Source organism: Gopherus flavomarginatus, chromosome 16 (genome assembly GCF_025201925.1).
Source record: "Gopherus flavomarginatus isolate rGopFla2 chromosome 16, rGopFla2.mat.asm, whole genome shotgun sequence".
In the NCBI taxonomy this organism is placed as follows: Eukaryota; Metazoa; Chordata; order Testudines; family Testudinidae; genus Gopherus; species Gopherus flavomarginatus.
The window spans coordinates 7933974-7954063 of record NC_066632.1 but is presented as its reverse complement, the minus strand read 5'-3'; the positions used below and the strand labels follow the sequence as shown (position 1 = coordinate 7954063).

Below are 20090 nucleotides of genomic sequence, written 5' to 3'. Positions count from 1 at the left end.
AAAAAATCCCTGTGCACCAAGTGCTTCCACCCTGTAACTTCCACAGTCTTTGCTCGGGCTTGTCTGAGATGGGATCTTGGGACCTGTATTCACAATAAATGTGGCATATCACCTTATCCCCCTGAATAAGATCCTGCTGGTTTTTATTTTCTTGGGATAACAATTATATGGGGGACATGGGAAAACGAGCAGTTTTTTAGTAGTAGTGCAGCTGTGACACTTGTATTTTCATGTCTGACTTTGTAAGCAAGTAGTTTTTAAGTGAGGTGAAACTCAGGGTATGCAAGACAAATCAGCCGCCTGAAAGGGGTCCAGTAGTCTGGAAAGTTGAGAGCCACTGCTCTAGTGGGTACAACTGGTGATTAGCAACTTTAATGAGAGCCTTAACCCCAGGTGCCCGCACTCCCCCAGTGCTGGGAAGGGCCAAGGCCCAGGCTGGTGACACTGCTCTGCCAGGCTTCAGCCCTGCACACGGGTTGGGGAGTGTGAGCAAAGCCAGTGGTGCATGGCCAGACCACGGGTTTGGGAAGGCAACAGCTCCACCCTGAGCTAACTGCCAACATGGACCCTTACGGCACAGATCCGTACAGCACTTTGCACGTCACATGGCCCTATTCATGCACCCCTTATGCTGATGCTCATGTATCCCCATCTCCCTTAAATTCCCTCGTGGCCCTAGCCCCCATGCCCCCTGCCCCCCAGGCACTCCATACGGCCGGTCTCCTACCTCCAGCTGCTTCACGTAGCTCGCCGGGACGCAGCCCATTCTCCTTCTGCCCTTCCCACCAGCTGCCATCTAGCACTTGTAGCACCGTTATCAGCAACCCCGCCATGAAGAGCAGCCCTAGCCGGAGCCACTCCCTGGAGAAGGGGCACAGGGTCTGACCGCGCAAGCCTGACATGCTGCGTCGCAGAACTGGCCTGCAGAGGTGCCTTTTAGGGAGGGCATGGGGGTACCCCTACCAAAATCTGAAGTGTGCCCCTGCTCTGCTGTGATACAAAACAAAGGGGGAGCAGGTGCCCCTCTCCCTAAATGGTGCCCCTGGCCAGGGTATGGGAGCCCCTGTGCCATTTACTTAGGAGATCACTCACTGAGTCACATCTACTGAAACAGTACAGGCTCAGGGGCAGTTTAAGCTCTGACCAAGGCATGGCTCCTCAGCAGCTGACACTGCCCCATAGATGCAGCAGATTGGTTCTCCCCTACTGGGCTCAGGGGCCCACGAATGGGGCCTCGGCTCCCCAGCAGTGTGGTCGTCACTCACCAGTCTTTAACGAAGGACTGAAAGTCCACGGAGAAGCTCATGTTGTTTGGGAGCAGGGGAGGATCTTCCTGCAAGACCTTGGTGAGCACCTCAAAGTCCGTTTTACAGTTCTTGTAGGGAAACTGACCGGTAGCCAGTTCGACCTGCAAGGAGGGAGGTGGGAAAGCAAGGGTTAAAATGGAATCAGGGAGCTTAGAGACAGTCCATGTGCTCTATCTACGATCCTGTGCTACTTCCATCAAATGCAATGAGATTTGTGGGGGCTCAGACCTCTGGAAATTAGGGGCCTAATCATTACGAAATTACAAAGGTATCCAAGTGCCTAAAATGCAGACAGGGGCCTAGTGTAATTCATAGATGTACAGACTCCCAGGCCAGAAGGAATCCAGTCTGACCTCCTGTAAAACACAGGCCACAGGACTTCCTCAGAGTAAACCCTGTTTGAACTAGAGCAGGACAAGCCAACGCAGATCCAAAGAACACTCAGTAGAGAATCCACCACGGCCCTGAGTAAGTCGTTCCCTTGGTTAACCACCCTCAGCGTTAAACATTTGTGCCTTGTTTCCAGACTGACTTTGTCCAGCTTCAACTTCCGGCCAGCGGATCTTGTCAGAACTGTGTTCGACAGAAGAGCTTGTTACTGTCAAATTTCTGTGCCCCACACAGGCACTTACAGACTCTGATCGAGTCACCCCTTCTCTTTGTTAAGCTAAACAGATGTTTGGCATTAGCTCACTTATTCCTACGGATTTAGAGGGCTGATCTGACTCCCACTGAAATAGGAGGTGTCTTCCTACCAGGCTAGCTTCAGGCACCCTGGTGTGAATGTTTTGGTTCATGTTTTTGACCCCTGAGATTATCTGAATATCTGGTCTTTTTCCTACAGATTTGTCCTGTTGCGTTTTATTTAGCTTAGGCACTGGCCCTAGTCAGGTTTGTTTAGCTTGATTTCTCGTCAGTTTTGCTTTCTGGTCCTAAGGCCCTAGAGACAAAGGCGTGTGTCCTGGTTTCACTGATGCGAGGGGAACTTTTTATCTTAAAAAGATATTAACACTTGCAAAACTAGGTTAGTAGGAATATTATGGCGGTGCCAAAAGGCCCCACTGAAATTGAGGCCCCATTATGCCAGGCAGTGCACAGACACAGAGTGAGAGACAGTCTCTGCCCCAAAGAGCTCCCACACTAAACAGACAAGACAGACAACAGGAAGGGTCATTATACCCATTTTGTGGGTAGGAAACTGAGGCACAGAGGAATGATGTGATTTGCTCAAGGTCATATAGGGAGTCAGTTGCAGAGGTAGAATTTGAACCCAGGACTCTTGAGCCCCATGGCGCTGCTCGAGCCACAAGACCAGCCTATCTTCTGCATTCCTCTTGCCGAGGCAATTCCTTTTAAGAACAGGAGTGCCCAAAGTTTGAGATAGATCGCAGGGCTGTCCGAGAACCTGCATCCCTCACCCACGCAAACCAGCTACGGGTCCGTCCTTGTATCTTCCTCAATAGATGAAGAGACATTGAGTTGGCCAACTGTAAAAGCAGAGCTGGTTGGGCTAGAATTTCCCAGACCAACATTTCAAATTTTTTTCTGAACCTGAATCAGGACAAAAAACTAAAAATCGCAATTTTTTTCACAAACTGAAAAGCTGAAAATAACTTTGATAACTTTGAAACATTTCACTTTCGTTAGGACCGTTTAAATTAAAATATATATATATATACACACACAACAACATAAGTTTAGAAACAAAAAGCCACTTGGGCTGAAAGATCAAAATGGGACGTTTTGCCATTTTCAAAACATTTTTGTCATGGGTATTTTTTTGGGGGCGGGCGGGGATGTGTTGAGCCCAACATGGCCGTGTGGGAAGTTTCCATTTCCATGGATCGGTATTTTCTGACAGAAAAAACACGCTGGTGAAACCTTGCCAACCAGCTGGAGATAAAACCCAGCAGCTGATCAGCCCTGCCCTTACTCTGCCAAGGGACTTTGGCTGTCTCAAGATCACTAAGCCCCTAGTGGCAAATCTTGGCATCGAGTTCAAAGTAGCATTTTGCATGAGAAAGTAAAGAAGGGATTTCACTCACCAGTGAGATGCCCAGGCTCCACACATCCGCTCGGATATCGTAGTCTGGTTTGGTGGGATCAGGAGGGTCTATCCTTTCAGGCTGGAAAAGAAAGGTCAATACACTCTCAGTCCAGTGGTGCTTACCAGGAGGAGAGGATCTTACATTACAGCACATGCCTATTACAGATTGAGATTATGAAATCACGCCATTCTCTACTGATATGCAGCCAGCTCTGGGGTGGAGCAAGGCAGCTGCATAACAGCCACACAGCAATGCTGCAATGTAGCCTGGGAAGTGAATCTATGTACAGATTTCTAATGTGCATATCAATGAAGTCAATAGGACTCATTTAACTCATTTTAAGTTTAAAGTTTGGGCTAACGGGAGGAATTACCTGGCTGAAATTAGGCCAAGCACACTGGGGCACGCAGAGGGGGCCAGATTCTCAGCTGGTATAAATAGGCCAAAAAGTCATTAAAGACAGATCCATGGCTTGCCTAAATCAGCACAGACCCACTGGAATCACCAGAGCTGTATCCATTCACACCAGCTGAGGATCCAGGGCAGGAGTCTTTAGATCTTGGCTCACTTATGTCATCTCAAGCAGGACAGCACCCCCTAGAGCCACTCTGGAGAGTTGCTTCAGCTGGCCACTCTTCAGAGGTCTCCCATCGCAATACCAACCAAGCCTCACCCTACACAGCAGGCAAGATTAAAGGGGCTCCCATCCCAAGATACCACCCACAGGTGCCAATTAGCGCACAGGCAGCCTGAGGCCCAGCAGCACCCTCTCCAAGCCATGGCACGACCCAGCCCTCACCGCCATGTATGCCGCACAGCCCGCACTCCGGGTCTTGGCCTTCGAGTCCACCAGCCTCCCGCTGATCCCGAAGTCACACAGCTTGATCTGCCCCCTCTCGTCTAGCAGAATGTTGGAGGGTTTGACGTCCCGGTGGATGACGCCGTGCTTCTCCTTCAGGTAGTAGAGCGCCTTAACGATCTGAAAGGACACGCCCACCCCATGCTGATAGAGACGGCGTCTCCCATGGTCAGCCCACTGCACCCACCTGCCCCCCGGGGCTTACCGCAGGAGGATCAGCAAAAGGAGGGGCCAGCTAGAAACGCTAAAGAGATGCCAGGCTCGATATGCAGCAGGGAGAGGTCAGCCCCTTTGTACACAGCTCTGCAGAGAGCACACCTGGCACCGAGAGCTCAGTTCTCGGCCCATCAATCCCAGAATTCCTGTCCCGGAGAAGGGAGGAGCCAGCCCCTCTCATGCTGATGAGATCGGATTGCAGGACCAAGCCCCAGGCGTGCATGGGCTGCTGTGCAGAGATCAGCGGGAACAAGCCCCTGAGGCGAGAGATCTCTCCCTCTGGGAGCCCCTTTCCAGCACAGACCCTGTCTGTGCAAAGCCAACCCAGGTGCCAAACGGGAGAGGCCAGGGGTGGATCAGGTCCCTCCCAGCTGCTCACATGGGAGAAAGGTTTGGCAGGTGCCCATCACTCTGCATCCAGCCCCACTTGCCCTTCCCCCACCTCGCTCCACCAGAACTCACCGCCACCGTCATCTTCCCCAGGATCCTCTCGGGGATGGGCCCCTGGATGCGTTTCTTGAGCTTCTCCGCACACGTGCCCATCAGCTCCATGGCAATGAAGACGTCTGTCTGTGTGGGAGGGAGACCAAGGCCGGGTTACCGGGGGCACGACATACGCTTGGCCTTCCGGATAATTGTGCGGAAAGGAGGTGGCGGCTTTGGGTAACGTCGCACCGCTCTTCGGGGCGGCAGCGGAAATCAAACCCGGGACCTCTACAAGTACAAGCCTCAGCTGCCTGAACTGGAAGACCCAGCTCTGACAGCTCAAGGCTGTAGCCAGGGCATGCAGCCACAAGGGGTAGATGGAGAGCTGCAGCGTGACCGCAGGCGGCTCTTACATTGGTGATGAAGGTCCCGAAGCACTGGACAATGTAGGGGCAGTCGTGGCTTTTCAGCACCACATCCAGGTCCATCAGGATCCTCTTGTTCTCCTCCTTGTTACCTGAGCGGCGCATTTGCTGTGGGGACCAGACAACAAGTGGGGATTACAGAGCGGCTCTATGGGCTGAGAGCCGACTGCAGGGCTGAACAGTGACACCTGCTCTTCTCTGCCCTGCCACGCAGGGGACCACATAACCCTTTGTTAATTAACGCAGATGATTCCCCACCCACATAGGGCAGCGTTATCTCCAGCTCAGAGGTGGGGAAACTGAGGCACAGACATGGGACATGACTTGCTCAAGGTCACATGAAGGCAGTGAAGTCTTGGCTTCAAGACCCCCCCTCTTCCAACCTCTAGACACCACTCTCCAATGAGAGGCAAGAACAGAACCCAGAAGGCCCCTGCCCCCTGAAGTTCTAACTACCAGACCTCACCCTTCTCCCAGAGCTGGAAATAGGACCCAGAAGTCCTGATGTGTAGCACCACCCTGCTCTGACCACCAGACACTACTCCCCTTTCAAAGATGGGAACAGAGCCCAGGAGTCCTGACCCTCTGTTCTCTACTCTCCCCATTCAACATCACCCCCTCCTTTCCTGATGGAACTATTCACCCCTTGCTCGGTCTGTTCGTAAGCCCTGCCCCCAATGCTCACCTTCACGGCTATGATGTGTCCCGTTTTCTTGAACCGCATCTTCCACACCTGACCACACGTCCCACTGCCAATCTCGCCCAGGTTCTCCAGGTCATTGATCTCTGCTTGGTACCGCTGCACCAAGACACATACGCACAGGGTTACAGGAGGGGCCATACAGCAGAGCCCATGTCTAGACGCAGGGGACCAGGAGACAACTCTGAGCTAGGACAACTCCCCAGGGTAACCTCCATGGTAGGTATGCCAGCCAGTGGGGTAACAGGCTTCGCTGACCAGCACACTAGATTCTCCATGGCCCCACATTGCACCCACCTGCCTGTTCTCTAACCCACAATGGAAATCGAAAGGGCAGGGAAACCTCAGTTCCCCTCTTCCTGCAGGATGGGCATCCCGATCATGGGCAGCATATGCATGTGGTGGGGAATGTGGGGGACGCTTGCCCTCCTGCAGCCTGTTCTAGGGCAGAGGATTTTGTCTCAAGCCAGAGCCAAACTGAACACAGAACAGCAGCCACTTCTGGGACGCTGCACAGGCGCTGTTTAATAGCTGCACGGCAACACCACTGGGCTCACTCAACCAGCCGTGAAACACAGCCACCTCAGGCGTGGGACTTGGCAGCTGTTTACCAGTGCAGAGCAACAATAAACAGGGAATGCTTGCCCAACACTGAAATGCAGCCACCTTTGGGGTGGGACTTGGCAGCTTTTTAAAGCACAATTCCACACAACAGTTTAGGACAGGAAAACTGATACAAACCAGGGATACTCTGCACTAGTTGGCACCTACAGTTCTACTGATGGGGCAGCACTGAGAATACGACCCCTTTGCACTTCTTCCAACTCACCTGCCCTCCTATGGTCAGGTAACCCGTTTGCTTCATGATTTCCTGCAGCTTCTGGTCTATCTCTATACTAGAGAGACAAGTGGAGAAAGTTTGGATGAAGACAACATACCAAATCAAGTGACTGTGGCTCTGAGGAGGAGGAGCTCCCCTGACAGTTACTGGGGACCAGATCAGAGTCCAAGCTGGGCACTGGCTGAGGACCCCAACCCACCTGTAACAGCAGGCCCAGCAAGTCTAGTGCCCCCCGCCCTGTGGCACTGGATTAGCCCAGTGAGCTGGCTAGCCCATCAGAATAAAGTCAGGCAAATCTCACTGGCTGACTCAGGTGGCCTGCTCGACCTCATTGGCCAGGCTAGTGGGTCTGCTCCACCTCACTGGCCGAGCCAGCAGGCCCGCAACACCAGTTTACAGGACATATACACAAAATAAGTGATTGGTGCAGTTCCTGCTTTACACACAGTACCCTGGAGAGGGAGCCAGCTGGCCAGGCCAAGAACTGCAGCCCCAGGGGTTTCCTTAGTTCAGCCCCATCACCACCACTTGGGAGGTGGTGGCCTTTTCCCACTGCTTACCTCTCCATGCTCCTGGGGATGGGGAAGGATGGCTGGGGCAGGCCCAGCAGAGGGCGGCGCGGCTGGTGCGTTTGATGCTGGGGAGAGTTCTCCAAGGAAGAGGAGCGGCTGCTGCCATCATTCACCAGAGGGAGCTGCAGGGCTGTGGGAGTGAGCGAGAGTCAGGGACTCGGATGCCTGAGTCCCTTTCCACACTCTGCTCCAGAGAACCCCCTTCCCTGCTGCATCTTATAGCCCCAGATCCCTGTCTGTCTTGCATGGGGTTGTGGGGGCCTCGCTGAAGGGGGATGTGATACCTACAGCCAGCACTCTGGCTTCCAACAGGCCCCTTCGCTGACACTGTGCCCATCACAGAGCAAAGCCACTAGCTGCTGGAAAGCACAGCACCAACCCTTCCCCTCGCCCGGGCCATGCCACCCTGGAGCAGATTGTAGGGATCTATGTTGAACTGGCCTCCATGGGGTTACAGGCCAGGTAAGACATAATAGGACTTCTTGGCATTTAAGTTCCATGGTTCGATAAAGCAGATTTTCCCACAGACTGCAAATGCCTGGTTTTCTCTCATACTAGGGTTGCTCAACCCAGGCTTCAGCAAAGTGGTTAACAGCTGTTGGGAGTGACTGTGCTGGAATCCCAAGTGCTAGATGCACACGGACACACAGGATACAGCTGGGTTTGGTCTGCAGATTGGTCAATGCAAATGATCCTGACCCTTCCTTAGATCAGCTAATCTGGGTGGGTTTATAGCCTGGGCACTGAAGCAGAGAGACGGAGGCAGCTGGGTGATTTGTCCGAGGCCACCGCAAGTTAGGGCAGGGAACCCAGGCATCCTAGCCTGAGATTTAACCACACAATGGGTGTTGTGTAGCTAAATCCCCCTAGTCGCTTTTGCAATTCTCAGCCCTGACTCCCAGCCTGCTGCCCACACTCCCCGCTATGCCATGGCATGGTCTGCTGTAATTCAGCCAACTGGCACAGACTGGCAGCACGCCTTAAATATAAGGAGCCCCTTGAATGAGATTTAAGGAAGTGCTCAGAGAGGGAGCTTCTTCAGGTGTGTCAATTTCCTGGATCAGTTTCAACATAAACTGTTTGTCCTCATGTTAAGGAGGGAGCTCTGCCACCCAAAGGCTGGGAACCTGTCAGAATGAGAAGTGAAACCAAGGCCCATTGTTTGGCCTTGGAAGTTTGAGGCAAAGTTTTACTGGGGTAAGTCCACGAACATGCAGGGAGGTCACTGCGGTTGCTACCCGGCTGTACCACATTCGATACCACACTGGTAACGGGGAAGAGGGGAAGGACCGAATCCTCCCACAGGCTTGAAATAAAACAGCCACTCCCGCACACTGGGGCAGGGGAACCATGAGGCAGAGAGTAGCTGGTGCACACGCTCAACAGCTCAGAACACGCGTGGGACACCCCTTCTGAACTTCTTCCCAATCACGTGCCAGAACCCAGCGCTATGGCCTCTGCTTGCAGGAGGCACCTGCAGTTCACATCCAGAGCTCACTGCCCAAGCGGGAGGAGCTGTCCTCAAGAGACCACAGATTCCAGCATACACTGCTGCCAGGTCCCTGAAGGTGGAACACAGCATGCTGGGACATGTAGTCCCTCCTCCACCCACAGACTGGGCCCCCTTGTTGAAGGTAGGGAGGCTGATTGTAGAACTCGATGGGTTGCACTTTGGCTAGAAAGTTGATGCCACATTCTGGCCTCCCTCTGCCCCAGGCATCGCCCCAGAGGTGAGTGGAGTCACCGCAGCTCAGCAGAGTGGAATCTGGCCCTCGGTACTTATTATGCAGCTTACTGCAAGCAGGAGCTTGCTAAAATCATCCCACCTCAAATAATTTCCAGAAACTCCCCATGCCAGCTTTCAGTGGCCAAGCCAAACTATCCTATGCTGTTAACCTGGGCTGAAGGGAACTCCCCTCGCCCCAAGGGCAAGGCCACTTACCGAAATGCAACAGCTGGCAACCTGAGACTGCAGGGCTATTAGATGAGGGTTCAAAGCATGTTGTGCCCAGGGAGGCGGGGCTGCAGCTACCTGGATAGGAGAGCTGGTGAAGGGACCCCGAGCCTTTCAAACAAAGACATCTAATGCCCATTGACTGACCCTGAACCCAATTCCCACACACAGGTCAAAGAACCATTTTCCCACATTGCCCCGAAGCAGCTTGAATCTGGTCAATTTCAATAGCTTGAAGAGTCTTTTACCAAACAAAAATACTTTACGCTCCTGCCATCAGAGGATCTCAAAGCACAGCAGCAAATCAGCTCTGACAAGCCGAGTAAGTATTATCCACCTGATACAGAAGGGCCAGCAGGGAGAGACTTGCCCAGCAGAACCAGAAGTAGAACCCAAGAGTTCTGGCTCAGTCTCTTTCGCTGAATTTGTTCTAACCACAAGTCAATGCTCCCTTTATAAATTTGCTTCCACACTTGCTGGTGTATCCAAGTGCTGCAATACTAGAATGGAAAACTTCTCAAGCCAGGACTTGAAAACGCTCCGCTCCCATGCGAAGTGATCCAATTCCTCCTGGACCTTTAAGATCACTCAAGGCTCACTTTGAAAGGTCCCACCTCACGAAAACTATAGGGCCAAACCCTCCAGTGGTGTCAATCAGGGTAGTGCTATTGACACTAGTGAAGCCATGCTGGGTTACACCGGCTGAGGACTCTGCCCACTGGTTTTTAATGATAAACTGCGTTGGCATGTTCCCTCTGGCTTTAACTGCTGCTTGTCAAGGTGTGTAAAGCTCTTTCCCCATCTATGCAAGCAACCACCTCCCCTCCACCATGTCATGATCCAAAGTGTATCACAACCCAAGGACTTCAATAGCATCCGATTCCAAGCCCAATTAACTTAAATTAAATCAACTTGAGTGGACTTTGGCTCTGACAGGGTGGTGCAGCAGCTAGGGCAGCTGGAGATCTGAGTTCTGGTGCCAGCTCTGCCACTGATTTACTGCAAGGTCCTAGACAAGTTACTTCCCCCTATCTGTGCTTCTGTTTTCCCTCCCACCCTTAGCCTGTCTTGTCTGATTAAACCATAAGAACTCTGTGGCATAGACTGTCAGTCTCTGCATGCTCTGCCCAGCGTATGAGGGTCCTGATCTCAACTGAAGCCCCATGGCACTGATTGTAATATAAATATTTATTATTAATTCTGAGCTCCATAGAAAATGCTCCTAGTTCCAAGCAGTTCACACTTAGCTCTTCCATTGCACTTTCCACCAGTAGATCACAAGAGAGGGCAGTATTATACCCATTTCACATATGGGGAAACTGAGAGGGGCCATGGTACGCCCAAGGTCCCAAAGCAGAGCACAGATGGGACTAGAACTTATACCCATTGTATCCCAGCCCAGGATGTGCTGCAGTCAGCCACACTTCCGCCCCAACTCAAGAGGAGCGCTAGGTACTCGAAAACTCTGGCCCCAGCTGAGCCTGGAAGGGACCTGGTTCCCAAATGCTGGGCCGTGAAACCACAGTGCAGATGGCAAAGGGAGCGCTAGTGCTTAGCACAGAAGACGGGCAGCCAGGACTCCTACCTGCTCCGCCACTCATCTACTGGGCAACAGTTGGCAACTCATAACAGGTCCCTGCCAGCACTGAACACCTCCCTTCCACTGCCACAGGGAAAGCCCTGGCTCACTGCGGCTACGAGACCAGAGACAAAATGCCACTCTCTGTTCTTCCTCAGTTTATTTGCTTTGTGCATCTGACATCACTTTCTACCTGCTCAGGTTCAGAGGTGTCTGTTTCCACCTTTGTTTGCCTGGGTTCTTCCAACACACAACAGGGGAAGGGCCTGTGCTGCGTGCTGCACAGGCCCCAGTGAGATCAGGGTCCCATTGGGCCAGATGCTGTAGATCCCCCTTGTCCGCTGATCAAGCTTGGGACCCCCATCATGCTGGGTGCTGCAGACATGATGAGAGATTTTCCCTGCCCCTGAAAGCACACATTCTAAATAGACAGAGGGGAAACTGAGGCACAGAGCAGGGAAGTGATTCACAGGAGGTCACATAGCAGTTCAATGGCGGAGTCGGGAACAAAACCCAGGTGTTCTGATTCCCAGGGAAGTGGCTGATCTGCTGAACCATGTGCTGTAAAACCACAAAACTTGGCAGGAGGCCTTGGGGAGTCTGCCAATGCCCTGTCTACACAGTGGGTTCGCCTCAGTTACTGCACCACTGTGTTGACAGCCTGAGCCCGGTTCACACCAGGTCAACCCGGCCTGGCACTGAGGTGGTGGGGGCTGCGTCAGTGGTTTGCTGCGCTGCTGCCAATCGATGGCTGAAATCCCCACTTGTGGAAAAGGCCTGAAAATCACTGCTTTTTAAACACAGACCAGGTCTGAAAAACTGTCCCTTTAATTGCATCTCACCCAGTTGTCCAAAGGGGAGAAGATACTACCTCACAGAGGGGCTGGCTAGGAGATCTAATTCTGAGGGGTGGCACCCGGTAGCAGGTTAGGCCTGAGACCAGAGCTGGGATCTAAGGCCTAGCTCTGAAACTGGCCAAAATTTGCAGATGTGACTTGAATTTCAGCACCCCCAATTCCACTTAGGGTTTACAGGAGCTAGGGGCATCCAGCACCTCTAACAATGGAGCCTTGCAGCATCTACCAGCTCCAGTCAGGGATCAGGACCCCATTGTGTCAGGTGCTGTACAAACACAAAACACAGACAGGCCTTACCCCAAAGAGCTACATCCAGGTGACCTGCTCTGAGCCCCCTCCATTTGTCTAATTTCCTCTGGAAGCTGGTACCACACTATTATGAGTTCTATCTCCTGGCTCTGTGAGGAGCCATGAGACCTAGGAGGTTAGAGGTGGGGAGCTGGCAGTCAGCACTTTTAGGTTCTGTTCCTGGCTCTGGGAGGGGAGTGGTATCTACTGGTTGGAGCAGGGGAATGATACTGGGATTCCAGATTCTCATCCCACCTTCTTGCTACAAGACCATGGAACAAATCCCCTTCTCCACTGGTTGAACGAGAATAACCCTCATCTAAGTCATCTCAAAGCTGGCACCCAAAACCACCAGTCAGTTCTGGAAGAGCTGGCCTGACTGCATGGCCTTGGGCAGATTGGTGGCTTGGTTACCCAACAGCAAAACAAGGATAATGCTGCCCTATAACCCAGCCTCCAGGGGAGGCAGTAGGAATGTTTGCCAAGTGGCATTACTGCAGACAACTGTTGAGTCCCTTGGTTATAAAGGAAAAACGAGGCAGCTGCTGGGTAAATCCCTCAGGAATCAGGCCATGATGGAAACCGAGACATCCTACTGCTTATACTATTTTAATGGAGCTTTAGCAAACAGGATTTGATGCACTGCCTGGGTAATCTGGCTTCACAGCCTCCCCTGAACCTTGTGATTTGCTCAAGGAATAGCTGCGCGATAGTGCAACTCCTGAACAGCATCAGTTTCGATGGGATGCATTCCACGGCTGGCTTTGTAAAGGAAACAGGAGCAGTATTCAGTAACACAGAGGCAGGCTCTTTCTCCTGACATGCAATCTGACTGCACTGGACCCTGCAGGATTAGCATCCCTGAAAAAAAGACACAGCCCGGGACAATGTAGAGAATCTGACAGCCATTTTTGTAAGCAGGGCAGTATTAGGAGTCTGAGGATTGTCCCTGTAGCGGGTTCCCTCTCTCCAGGGTAAGCTGTATTCCTTCATCTTTAATAATGTCTCCTTTTTTAGGGGGAGAGGGCCAATGTGCTCCATTAATACACGCCGCATTCTAATGAAGGCACAAGGTACCATTGTAGCGAATACAGTTACAAAACAGGATAAACCCATTGGGCCCAATCCTGCCTCCAGGGAACATGTTGAGAAGTTTCTGACAAAACGTTTTCTTGTCAAAACTGAAAATGTGCATGGGAAAGGTTTGGTCACAGCATCTCCTGCTTCAAAATATCTTTGGGAAAAAATACAAATTGTTGAAAGGTCCCTTTTTACAGTTCAGTTCAAAATGACTTTCTGGTTCAAAATTTTAGTTAATTTATACTACAAAGATTTAAAAGGCTAAAATAAAAATCAAGCATTTTGAACTGATTGAAACAAAACACTGTGATTGACACAAACCAAATTGTTTCCCCCAGGTTACTGAACATTTGTGAAAATTATCTCAATTTTGACTTTTCATCCTGCTTTGGAACATGGAAAAATGCCAAAATCTTGAAAACTCTCACAGGACAAGAAAATCATTTCCTGCCCAGTTCCAGTGCTGAGCATGCTGGATCTGACCCAGCAAAGCCGATGGAGTTCTCAGCACCTCGTAGGACTGAACCGCTGGAGGACACAACGAATTGTCCTTAAAAGTACCTGGATGTGATCATTTAGTCTCGTTTCCTACATGATAAGGACCCTTACATGTGTTTACTGACAAGATGACTGGCCCCTTTAAGAGGAGGCAAGATCCAGTGCATCTGGACTGATACTTGCTTCCCAACTGGACATAAGGGAAGGCACCAGGGCCTTGTAACAGGTCTGTCCAGTAGCCTTTATTCCCCACAGTGTCGGCAGGCCTCTGTCAACACCCACCTGCATTTATAACGCCCAGGTGCATACCTTACACCCAACTGGGAAGCAGGTATCAGTGCACGTGCCCTGGAACCAGCCCCCTCTTAAAGGTGCCAGTCGCCCTATGACACTTGCTAAGCTGATTAGAACAAAGAATGTTTCAGTCTCATTTTGCTTTTCACCATTTAGTCCATGTTCCTTTTGGTGTCTCACAGACGGTGAAACAGCCTGTCAGTTTCACGCGACATTTTTATTTTGTTAAGTCAGTTTCACTTTCTGATTGTGAGCTAGGATCACACCACAGCTGTGTTCAGTCTGACATAGGGGATGGTTTTAGAAGGTTTTCTAGTCTGACCTGCTGCATAACAAAGGCTGGTGAATTTCACCCAGTACAACTGGGTATCAAACCTAAACTTAACACTGTAAGGAAAAAGAAATTCAGGCGAAAGCAGCTATTTGATCTCAGCTAGTAGAGCCAGTTTTTCCCACAAAATACAAATTTAAGACCTAAATTCCCTGACAGACTTTCTAGAGCCCAAGAATCACACGATCCTTTAACGTAGCTAAAAGCTTGGTCCTGCCCCACTGGAATCATTGACCAGGGACTTCAAACGGAGACAGGTCTGGGTCACAATGCTCTGCAGGCAGCTATATGTGCTTGAGAGGGGTCTCCACTACCAAATTGTAGGCAAGTATCCGGATCCCTAGCTAGTGTAAACTAGCATCTTTCCACTGGAGTCTATGTGGCCAGATCCCCAGCAGACATGAACTGGTACTTTCCATTGGTGTCAGTCGGCACAGGTCCCCAGCCGGTATAAACTGGAATCTGTCCACTGGAATCAATAAGGCCAGATTCCCAACTGGTGTAAAGCCGTCTTAAATCATTGAAGTCAATGGGGCCAAATCCCCAGCTGGTATAAACTGGTGTTGCTCTACTGAAAGCCGTGGGCCAGCTGCTGTAACCTGGCCTAGCTAAGCTGGGTACCTACACTGGAATCAACAGATTTGTACAAGTCAAGAAACTGGACCAAAGTCTCTTCAGCACTCGAGTCTGATATGTGCTCCCCATCCATGCACAGCAGTGGGAACGCAGAGGAATCCTGTGCTGCTGTACAGGTAGGAGAGAGTTCTGCCCCGGGGGCTCAATCCTGGGAGCAGCTGAGCGCTCGCCGCTTCCAATGACCTCAGGGGTTGCCGTCACTCTGAACAATGGAGGATCTGGCCCTAAGAAGGCAAGTTCTATATAAAACGTAGCAAAGGCCTCTAGCCACACAAAGGGGGTTTCCAATCCAAGGCTGCAAGGATGCACTTGTGCAATGGTTATTAGGGATTCTGGGAAAGACTTTCTGAAGTGCCCAAGGAATTCAGCAGCACTGCTCCCACTTACTTTCCAAGGGGCTCATGCACCTAAATCCCTTGGGCATATAAACTCCTCCCCACCCCCGCGCTTCCTGGACTCTAGTCCCCCCAGGACTGTGTGAATGGAGCACGGGAGTCCATACTGTATAACCCAAGGTGATTCCTGCACATACATTCAGGATTAAAATGATCACCCAGGTCAAGGGCTGGAGGGAGCTGCCCTCCATGCCAAGAACCATAGGCTGGGATGCGTCAAAGGTATTTAGGGAGCACATCGGGGATCATTCTGGATCAGAGAGCCACACCCCCAGTGACACGTTCCCTGCGACTGCAGAGGGAAGCAGGGCTGCTTGATGGGGGCGAGGGAAGAAGTTGTGGACGTCCACACTCCTGCCCATCTAACGAACTGCAGAGTAACTGATGGAGAGAAGAGCCGCCAGGGTGCTCCGATGTAAGAGCAGTTGGGCATTTTCCTGATTAAATCGCCTGTGTTAAAACAGAGCACGGGCTGGCTACAGGATATCCTATGTTTAGGGACACTACTGCCAGAAGGGGCCACTATGATCCAACAAGCCAACCACCTGCACGACACAGGCCAGCCAGTTTCACCCAGCCACCCCTCCCTTCAACCCATACCTAGTGGTTGAGCTAGAGTCTATAATACTGATCCCTGTGACCACAGCTTTTATTACCATCAGTATCTCTTCACAATGTGGTTCAGCGTGCAAGACCCCAACACCAATCCCACCCCCACCCTCTGGTTGCTTCAGCCTCCCCACTCCCCAGGATTCAAAATCAGACTCCTCCCACCTGCCCTTCCCCCATTCCATTTCTACAGCATACGCCTTGCTCATGCTCTCCATTCCCGAAGCCTGCATGCTACTCTACGGTCCAGGCATGCAATCTAACAGCTCCCCGGTTTGTCAGATGGAGAACCAACAAGGCAGGGAGGGGAAAACATGCTGCAGGCAGAGGTCAGCCACTCCAGTGTATGCTCAGAGGGGTTAAATTAAAGGGGAGTGGGGTGAGGGTGGGGGTGGAAGAGAAAGGAGGCAGAGGGGGAAGCAGAGAGGCTGCCAGTGAACATAAAACCAAAGGGGTGCGTGTAGGACAGAAGGGCAGAGAGAAAACCACCATTTAGGCCTGGTCTACACTTAAAACGTATACTGGAATAGCTGTATTGGTCAAGGAGGTGACATTCACTCACCCCCCCCCCCACCCCCAGCAAGAGAGCTATGCTGACAAAGCCTCCGGTACGTATGCAGCCCTGGTGAATGAAGGGAGCTTCTGGCGGCAGAACTAACATGGTTTGGGAGGCGGTGGTCCTACAAGAGCAGACAGACTCCTGTAGTCACAGCCTGTGACTGATCGCACGGGAGGGTACAGCTGCAGGCAACTTGGCCTGTTGGGACTCCCAGACCTGCAGGAATTGCCCATGGGCTGGGCTCAGTGCCCAAAGCAGAAGATGGGTGCTGCATACTGCTCCAACCAGACTTGGTCTCTGTGAGGAGGGCCGTTAGAGGCAGCCGCAGGAGGTCAAGAGAAGCCATCTTTCCGCAGGTCACTTGGGCGTTACAATGGCGGCCAAAGTCTTGTCTATTTGTCCCAATCCCACCACTGGCACAGGCTGGCAAACTGTGTCAAGGCCAACCAAGGCTTGCAGCAAGGGTTTTCCATTGGTGGCTGGCATCACAGCAAATCCCCAGCACTGGCAAAGCAGCACACAGCATGGCCAGGGAGAGTGACCGGATGAAATGTATTAAGAAAGAATTCAGGCTGATGCTGAGAAAAATGGTTGCTGACAGTCTGACCTATTCAATGTGGCACGGTACCTCCCGTTCCTCCCCCCCACACACACACACCTTTGTTTGAGATGTTTGAAACAGGACCGCCCAAAGGGCCCTGTAGGGAACAATCCTGCACTAGGCAAGGAGGAATTAACCTGATGTGTCTGACTAGGGATTTTGAGGCAGTTCCTCAAAGTATTCAGGCTCCTAACATCCAGTGATGGGGCCCTTTTCTGGCAGGCAGGAAAGACAACTCTTTTTAGGAGGGCACTGGGTGGAAATCCCACGTTTGAGACCCACTTATCAGTGAACGTGGAACATATTTTATCACGTCTATTGCAGTATCATCTAGAAACCCCAGACACGGACCCCACTGTGCCAGCGGCTGTACCATGTTCTGCAGGGTTTAGGCAAGGATTTCCAAAGGAGCAAAGTGGCCAAATGCCACTGAAATTCAGTGAAAGTTGGGTACCTATTTCCTTTAGGATCTTTCAAAACCCCAGCCTTCACCACTGCCTGCTCTGCAGGTACAACCAGAGAGATGGACAGCTGAGTGCTGGGAGACTCCCCCATTGCTGTCAGGGGCACAAAAATCAGAGGCAGCTTTTGAAGCAAAAACATCAGGAGGTAAGGGTTTTTCAAAGGTGATTTTAGTGCACAATTTCTGCGATCTTTAAAGGGATCTGATTTTCAGAAGGGAGGGGGTGCTCAGCCTTTTGTGGAAAAAAAAACTCAGATTGCTTCCCCTTTGTCCCCAAATGGAGTCACACAAAATCACCAGCTACTTTGGAAGATCTCAGCCAGGATCCCTCAATACTGGATTGGAATTGAGAGGGAGATGATGGCTGATTTGCAGCCCACCTGCACTGGTACTATTCTAGAGTCAGATGCTCTCCTAGTCCACTTTGTCAGTGAACTGGTTCCAGTCCTGGATGATGTGCCATGGGTTTCCTTAGAAATCAGGGAGTTTCTGAACCCATCACCCATTATCAGCATTTAAGCACCAGGGAGACACGCTCCATGTGTTGTCTATTTGCTAGCTAGTTTTCAAGGTGGATTTTAATTAATGAAGATTGTTCGTACTTCAGCCACCCTAGCACCGAGGGATGTCCACACCTAGTGTCAGGGCCCCCATCTAAGGGCTGCTAGGCCTTGAGATCAACACAAAAAGGAAGGAACTGCCAAAAGGAATGAAAGAGAAACACACAGAGAAAGAAAACTGAGGTCAAACAAGGAGTAAAAGTGGACATTAAAAAAATATATATATATACCAGGATGGGGGCATCTCTCTCTGATGGAGTGAAGCTACAGAGAGCTGGGCTCAGAGTCCTTGTGAACTGCATGGGCTCAGTAACCCCACCACGACTACAACTGCACTTCCACAGGCATCTCCTAGGAGCAATTGGCACCCTCCAAGCAGGCAGCAGAGGTCACGTCTCTGCAGCTGCAGAGGTGCCATGAAAGTGACCAGAAGTTCCTACCTGCTTCAAGCAGAGGGAAAAGTGGGGTGTGACTGGGTATTGTGCCCCTTGACTTCAGCAACTTCAGGAATGTGGCAACAGGCAGAGCTGCCTCCCCAGTAGGACTAGCGCAGTCTGAGCACAAATAAAGCCATGCCAGCTGACATGGCTTAACTCCCATGGCAGCTCCTCCCAGGACTGGGGTTCTGGAGAGTCTGATCTGACCTTACATTGCAGATCTGCTCCAGCTGAAGGCTTCCAGATCATGCATGAGTCAGTAGGGAGCAGAAAAAATAACTTAACTCTTCTCTCCACTCTTCACCCCACCACTACTACACAAAGCCCAAACTCATGGCAACTGAAAGTGTGCACAGAAGGGCTGGTCTACACGGGGAACTTACATCAGCACAGCTCTGTTTCAGGGGCCTGAAAAATCTACACCTCTGAGGGATGTAGCTATGCCAACCTTACCCCGGGGTGTAGACACCGCTAGATCGATGGACAAATTCTTCACAGAACTAGCTACCACCTCTCGGGGAGGTGGATTACCTACCCCTCCTGTCATAGGTAGTGTCTACACTGAAGTGCTACAGTAATTTAAATGTAGACATACCCTAGGTCAGTGGAGAAGAAAAGGTTAAGCTGCCTTTAGTTATGGGTGCATTATCAATTTACTCTGGATTTCTCAAATCAGTTGTGAAAATCCTCACCCCATGCCCAGATAGTGTGCGTAAGCTATTTGTGCACAGGGACATTTACAAATGCATTAAAAAGGTCCATTATGAAGTTGCACAGGAGTCAACTGTACCTTTTTAGGGCTTTTAAACAATTGGGCCTAATATCCAAGGATCATAAAGTGCTTTGCAACAGTCACCCTGGTAAGCTAAGGACTTAGCTACAATTTTCCAGGTGGGGAAACTGAGCATAGGAAAGTGACTTGTCTGAGTCAGTGGCAGAGCTCAGAATAGAATCCAGGAACAGAGACAGCAGGCCACATACAGAAATCAGTGGCACAGCTGGACACAGAACCCAGCAGTACTGACTACATATCCCAGCCTGGTCAGATCAGACCACCCCAGTCAGCAAGGATCATTCCTGGGATCCTGACTGACGGGGGTGGTCTAGGCTGACCAACCTGGGCTATGTAGTGTCTCTATTATAAACATTTCTGCAGGAATCTGATTGTCTCTTAAATAAACTGGGTGGTGACAAGAGTCACTGTGGGTCTAAACAGGACAAAGCTGGGAATTAGTCCTCACCATTTTGGGAACTCTTATTTGATGAATCAGAATTTCAATAGCAAATTGCATTCCCCCTCCTGCCAGTTAGTCACCTTGCATGAATGACTTCCTGATTAAAGTTTTATGGGACATAACTGAGCTGCTTTGAAATAACAAGCCTGCAGCCAGCAAACAAACTTAGGTCAGGTCAGAATTTGGATGGGAGACCCCAGAAGCCCCAGGGTGTGACAGAGGTGCTCAGTACCAATTCCAACGCCACAGTGTGGGAGTGCTGTGCTGCAGAAATTGCTGTCATTTGAAAACATCCTGACCATTTGTACTCCTTAAAAATT

At 51.0% G+C, this 20090-nt stretch overlaps 1 protein-coding gene across 6 annotated transcripts in view; it reads right to left on the bottom strand.

The window, feature by feature from the left end:
• MAP2K7 (mitogen-activated protein kinase kinase 7) overlaps positions 1–20090 on the bottom strand; it is a 52187-nt gene that overhangs the window by 14585 nt on the left and 17512 nt on the right. For 3 of the 6 annotated variants that reach the window (XM_050925902.1, XM_050925904.1, XM_050925907.1), the window contains 8 exons: positions 7383–7524; positions 6811–6877; positions 5967–6080; positions 5270–5389; positions 4893–5000; positions 4155–4358; positions 3353–3433; positions 1266–1408 (listed from right to left, as the gene is read on the bottom strand). In XM_050925902.1, the coding sequence (XP_050781859.1) occupies positions 1266–1408; positions 3353–3433; positions 4155–4358; positions 4893–5000; positions 5270–5389; positions 5967–6080; positions 6811–6877; positions 7383–7524 (979 nt within the window). The remainder of the gene's footprint in view (positions 1–1265; positions 1409–3352; positions 3434–4154; positions 4359–4892; positions 5001–5269; positions 5390–5966; positions 6081–6810; positions 6878–7382; positions 7525–20090) is intronic. The other 3 variants (XM_050925903.1, XM_050925905.1, XM_050925906.1) reach the window with 1 other exon arrangement.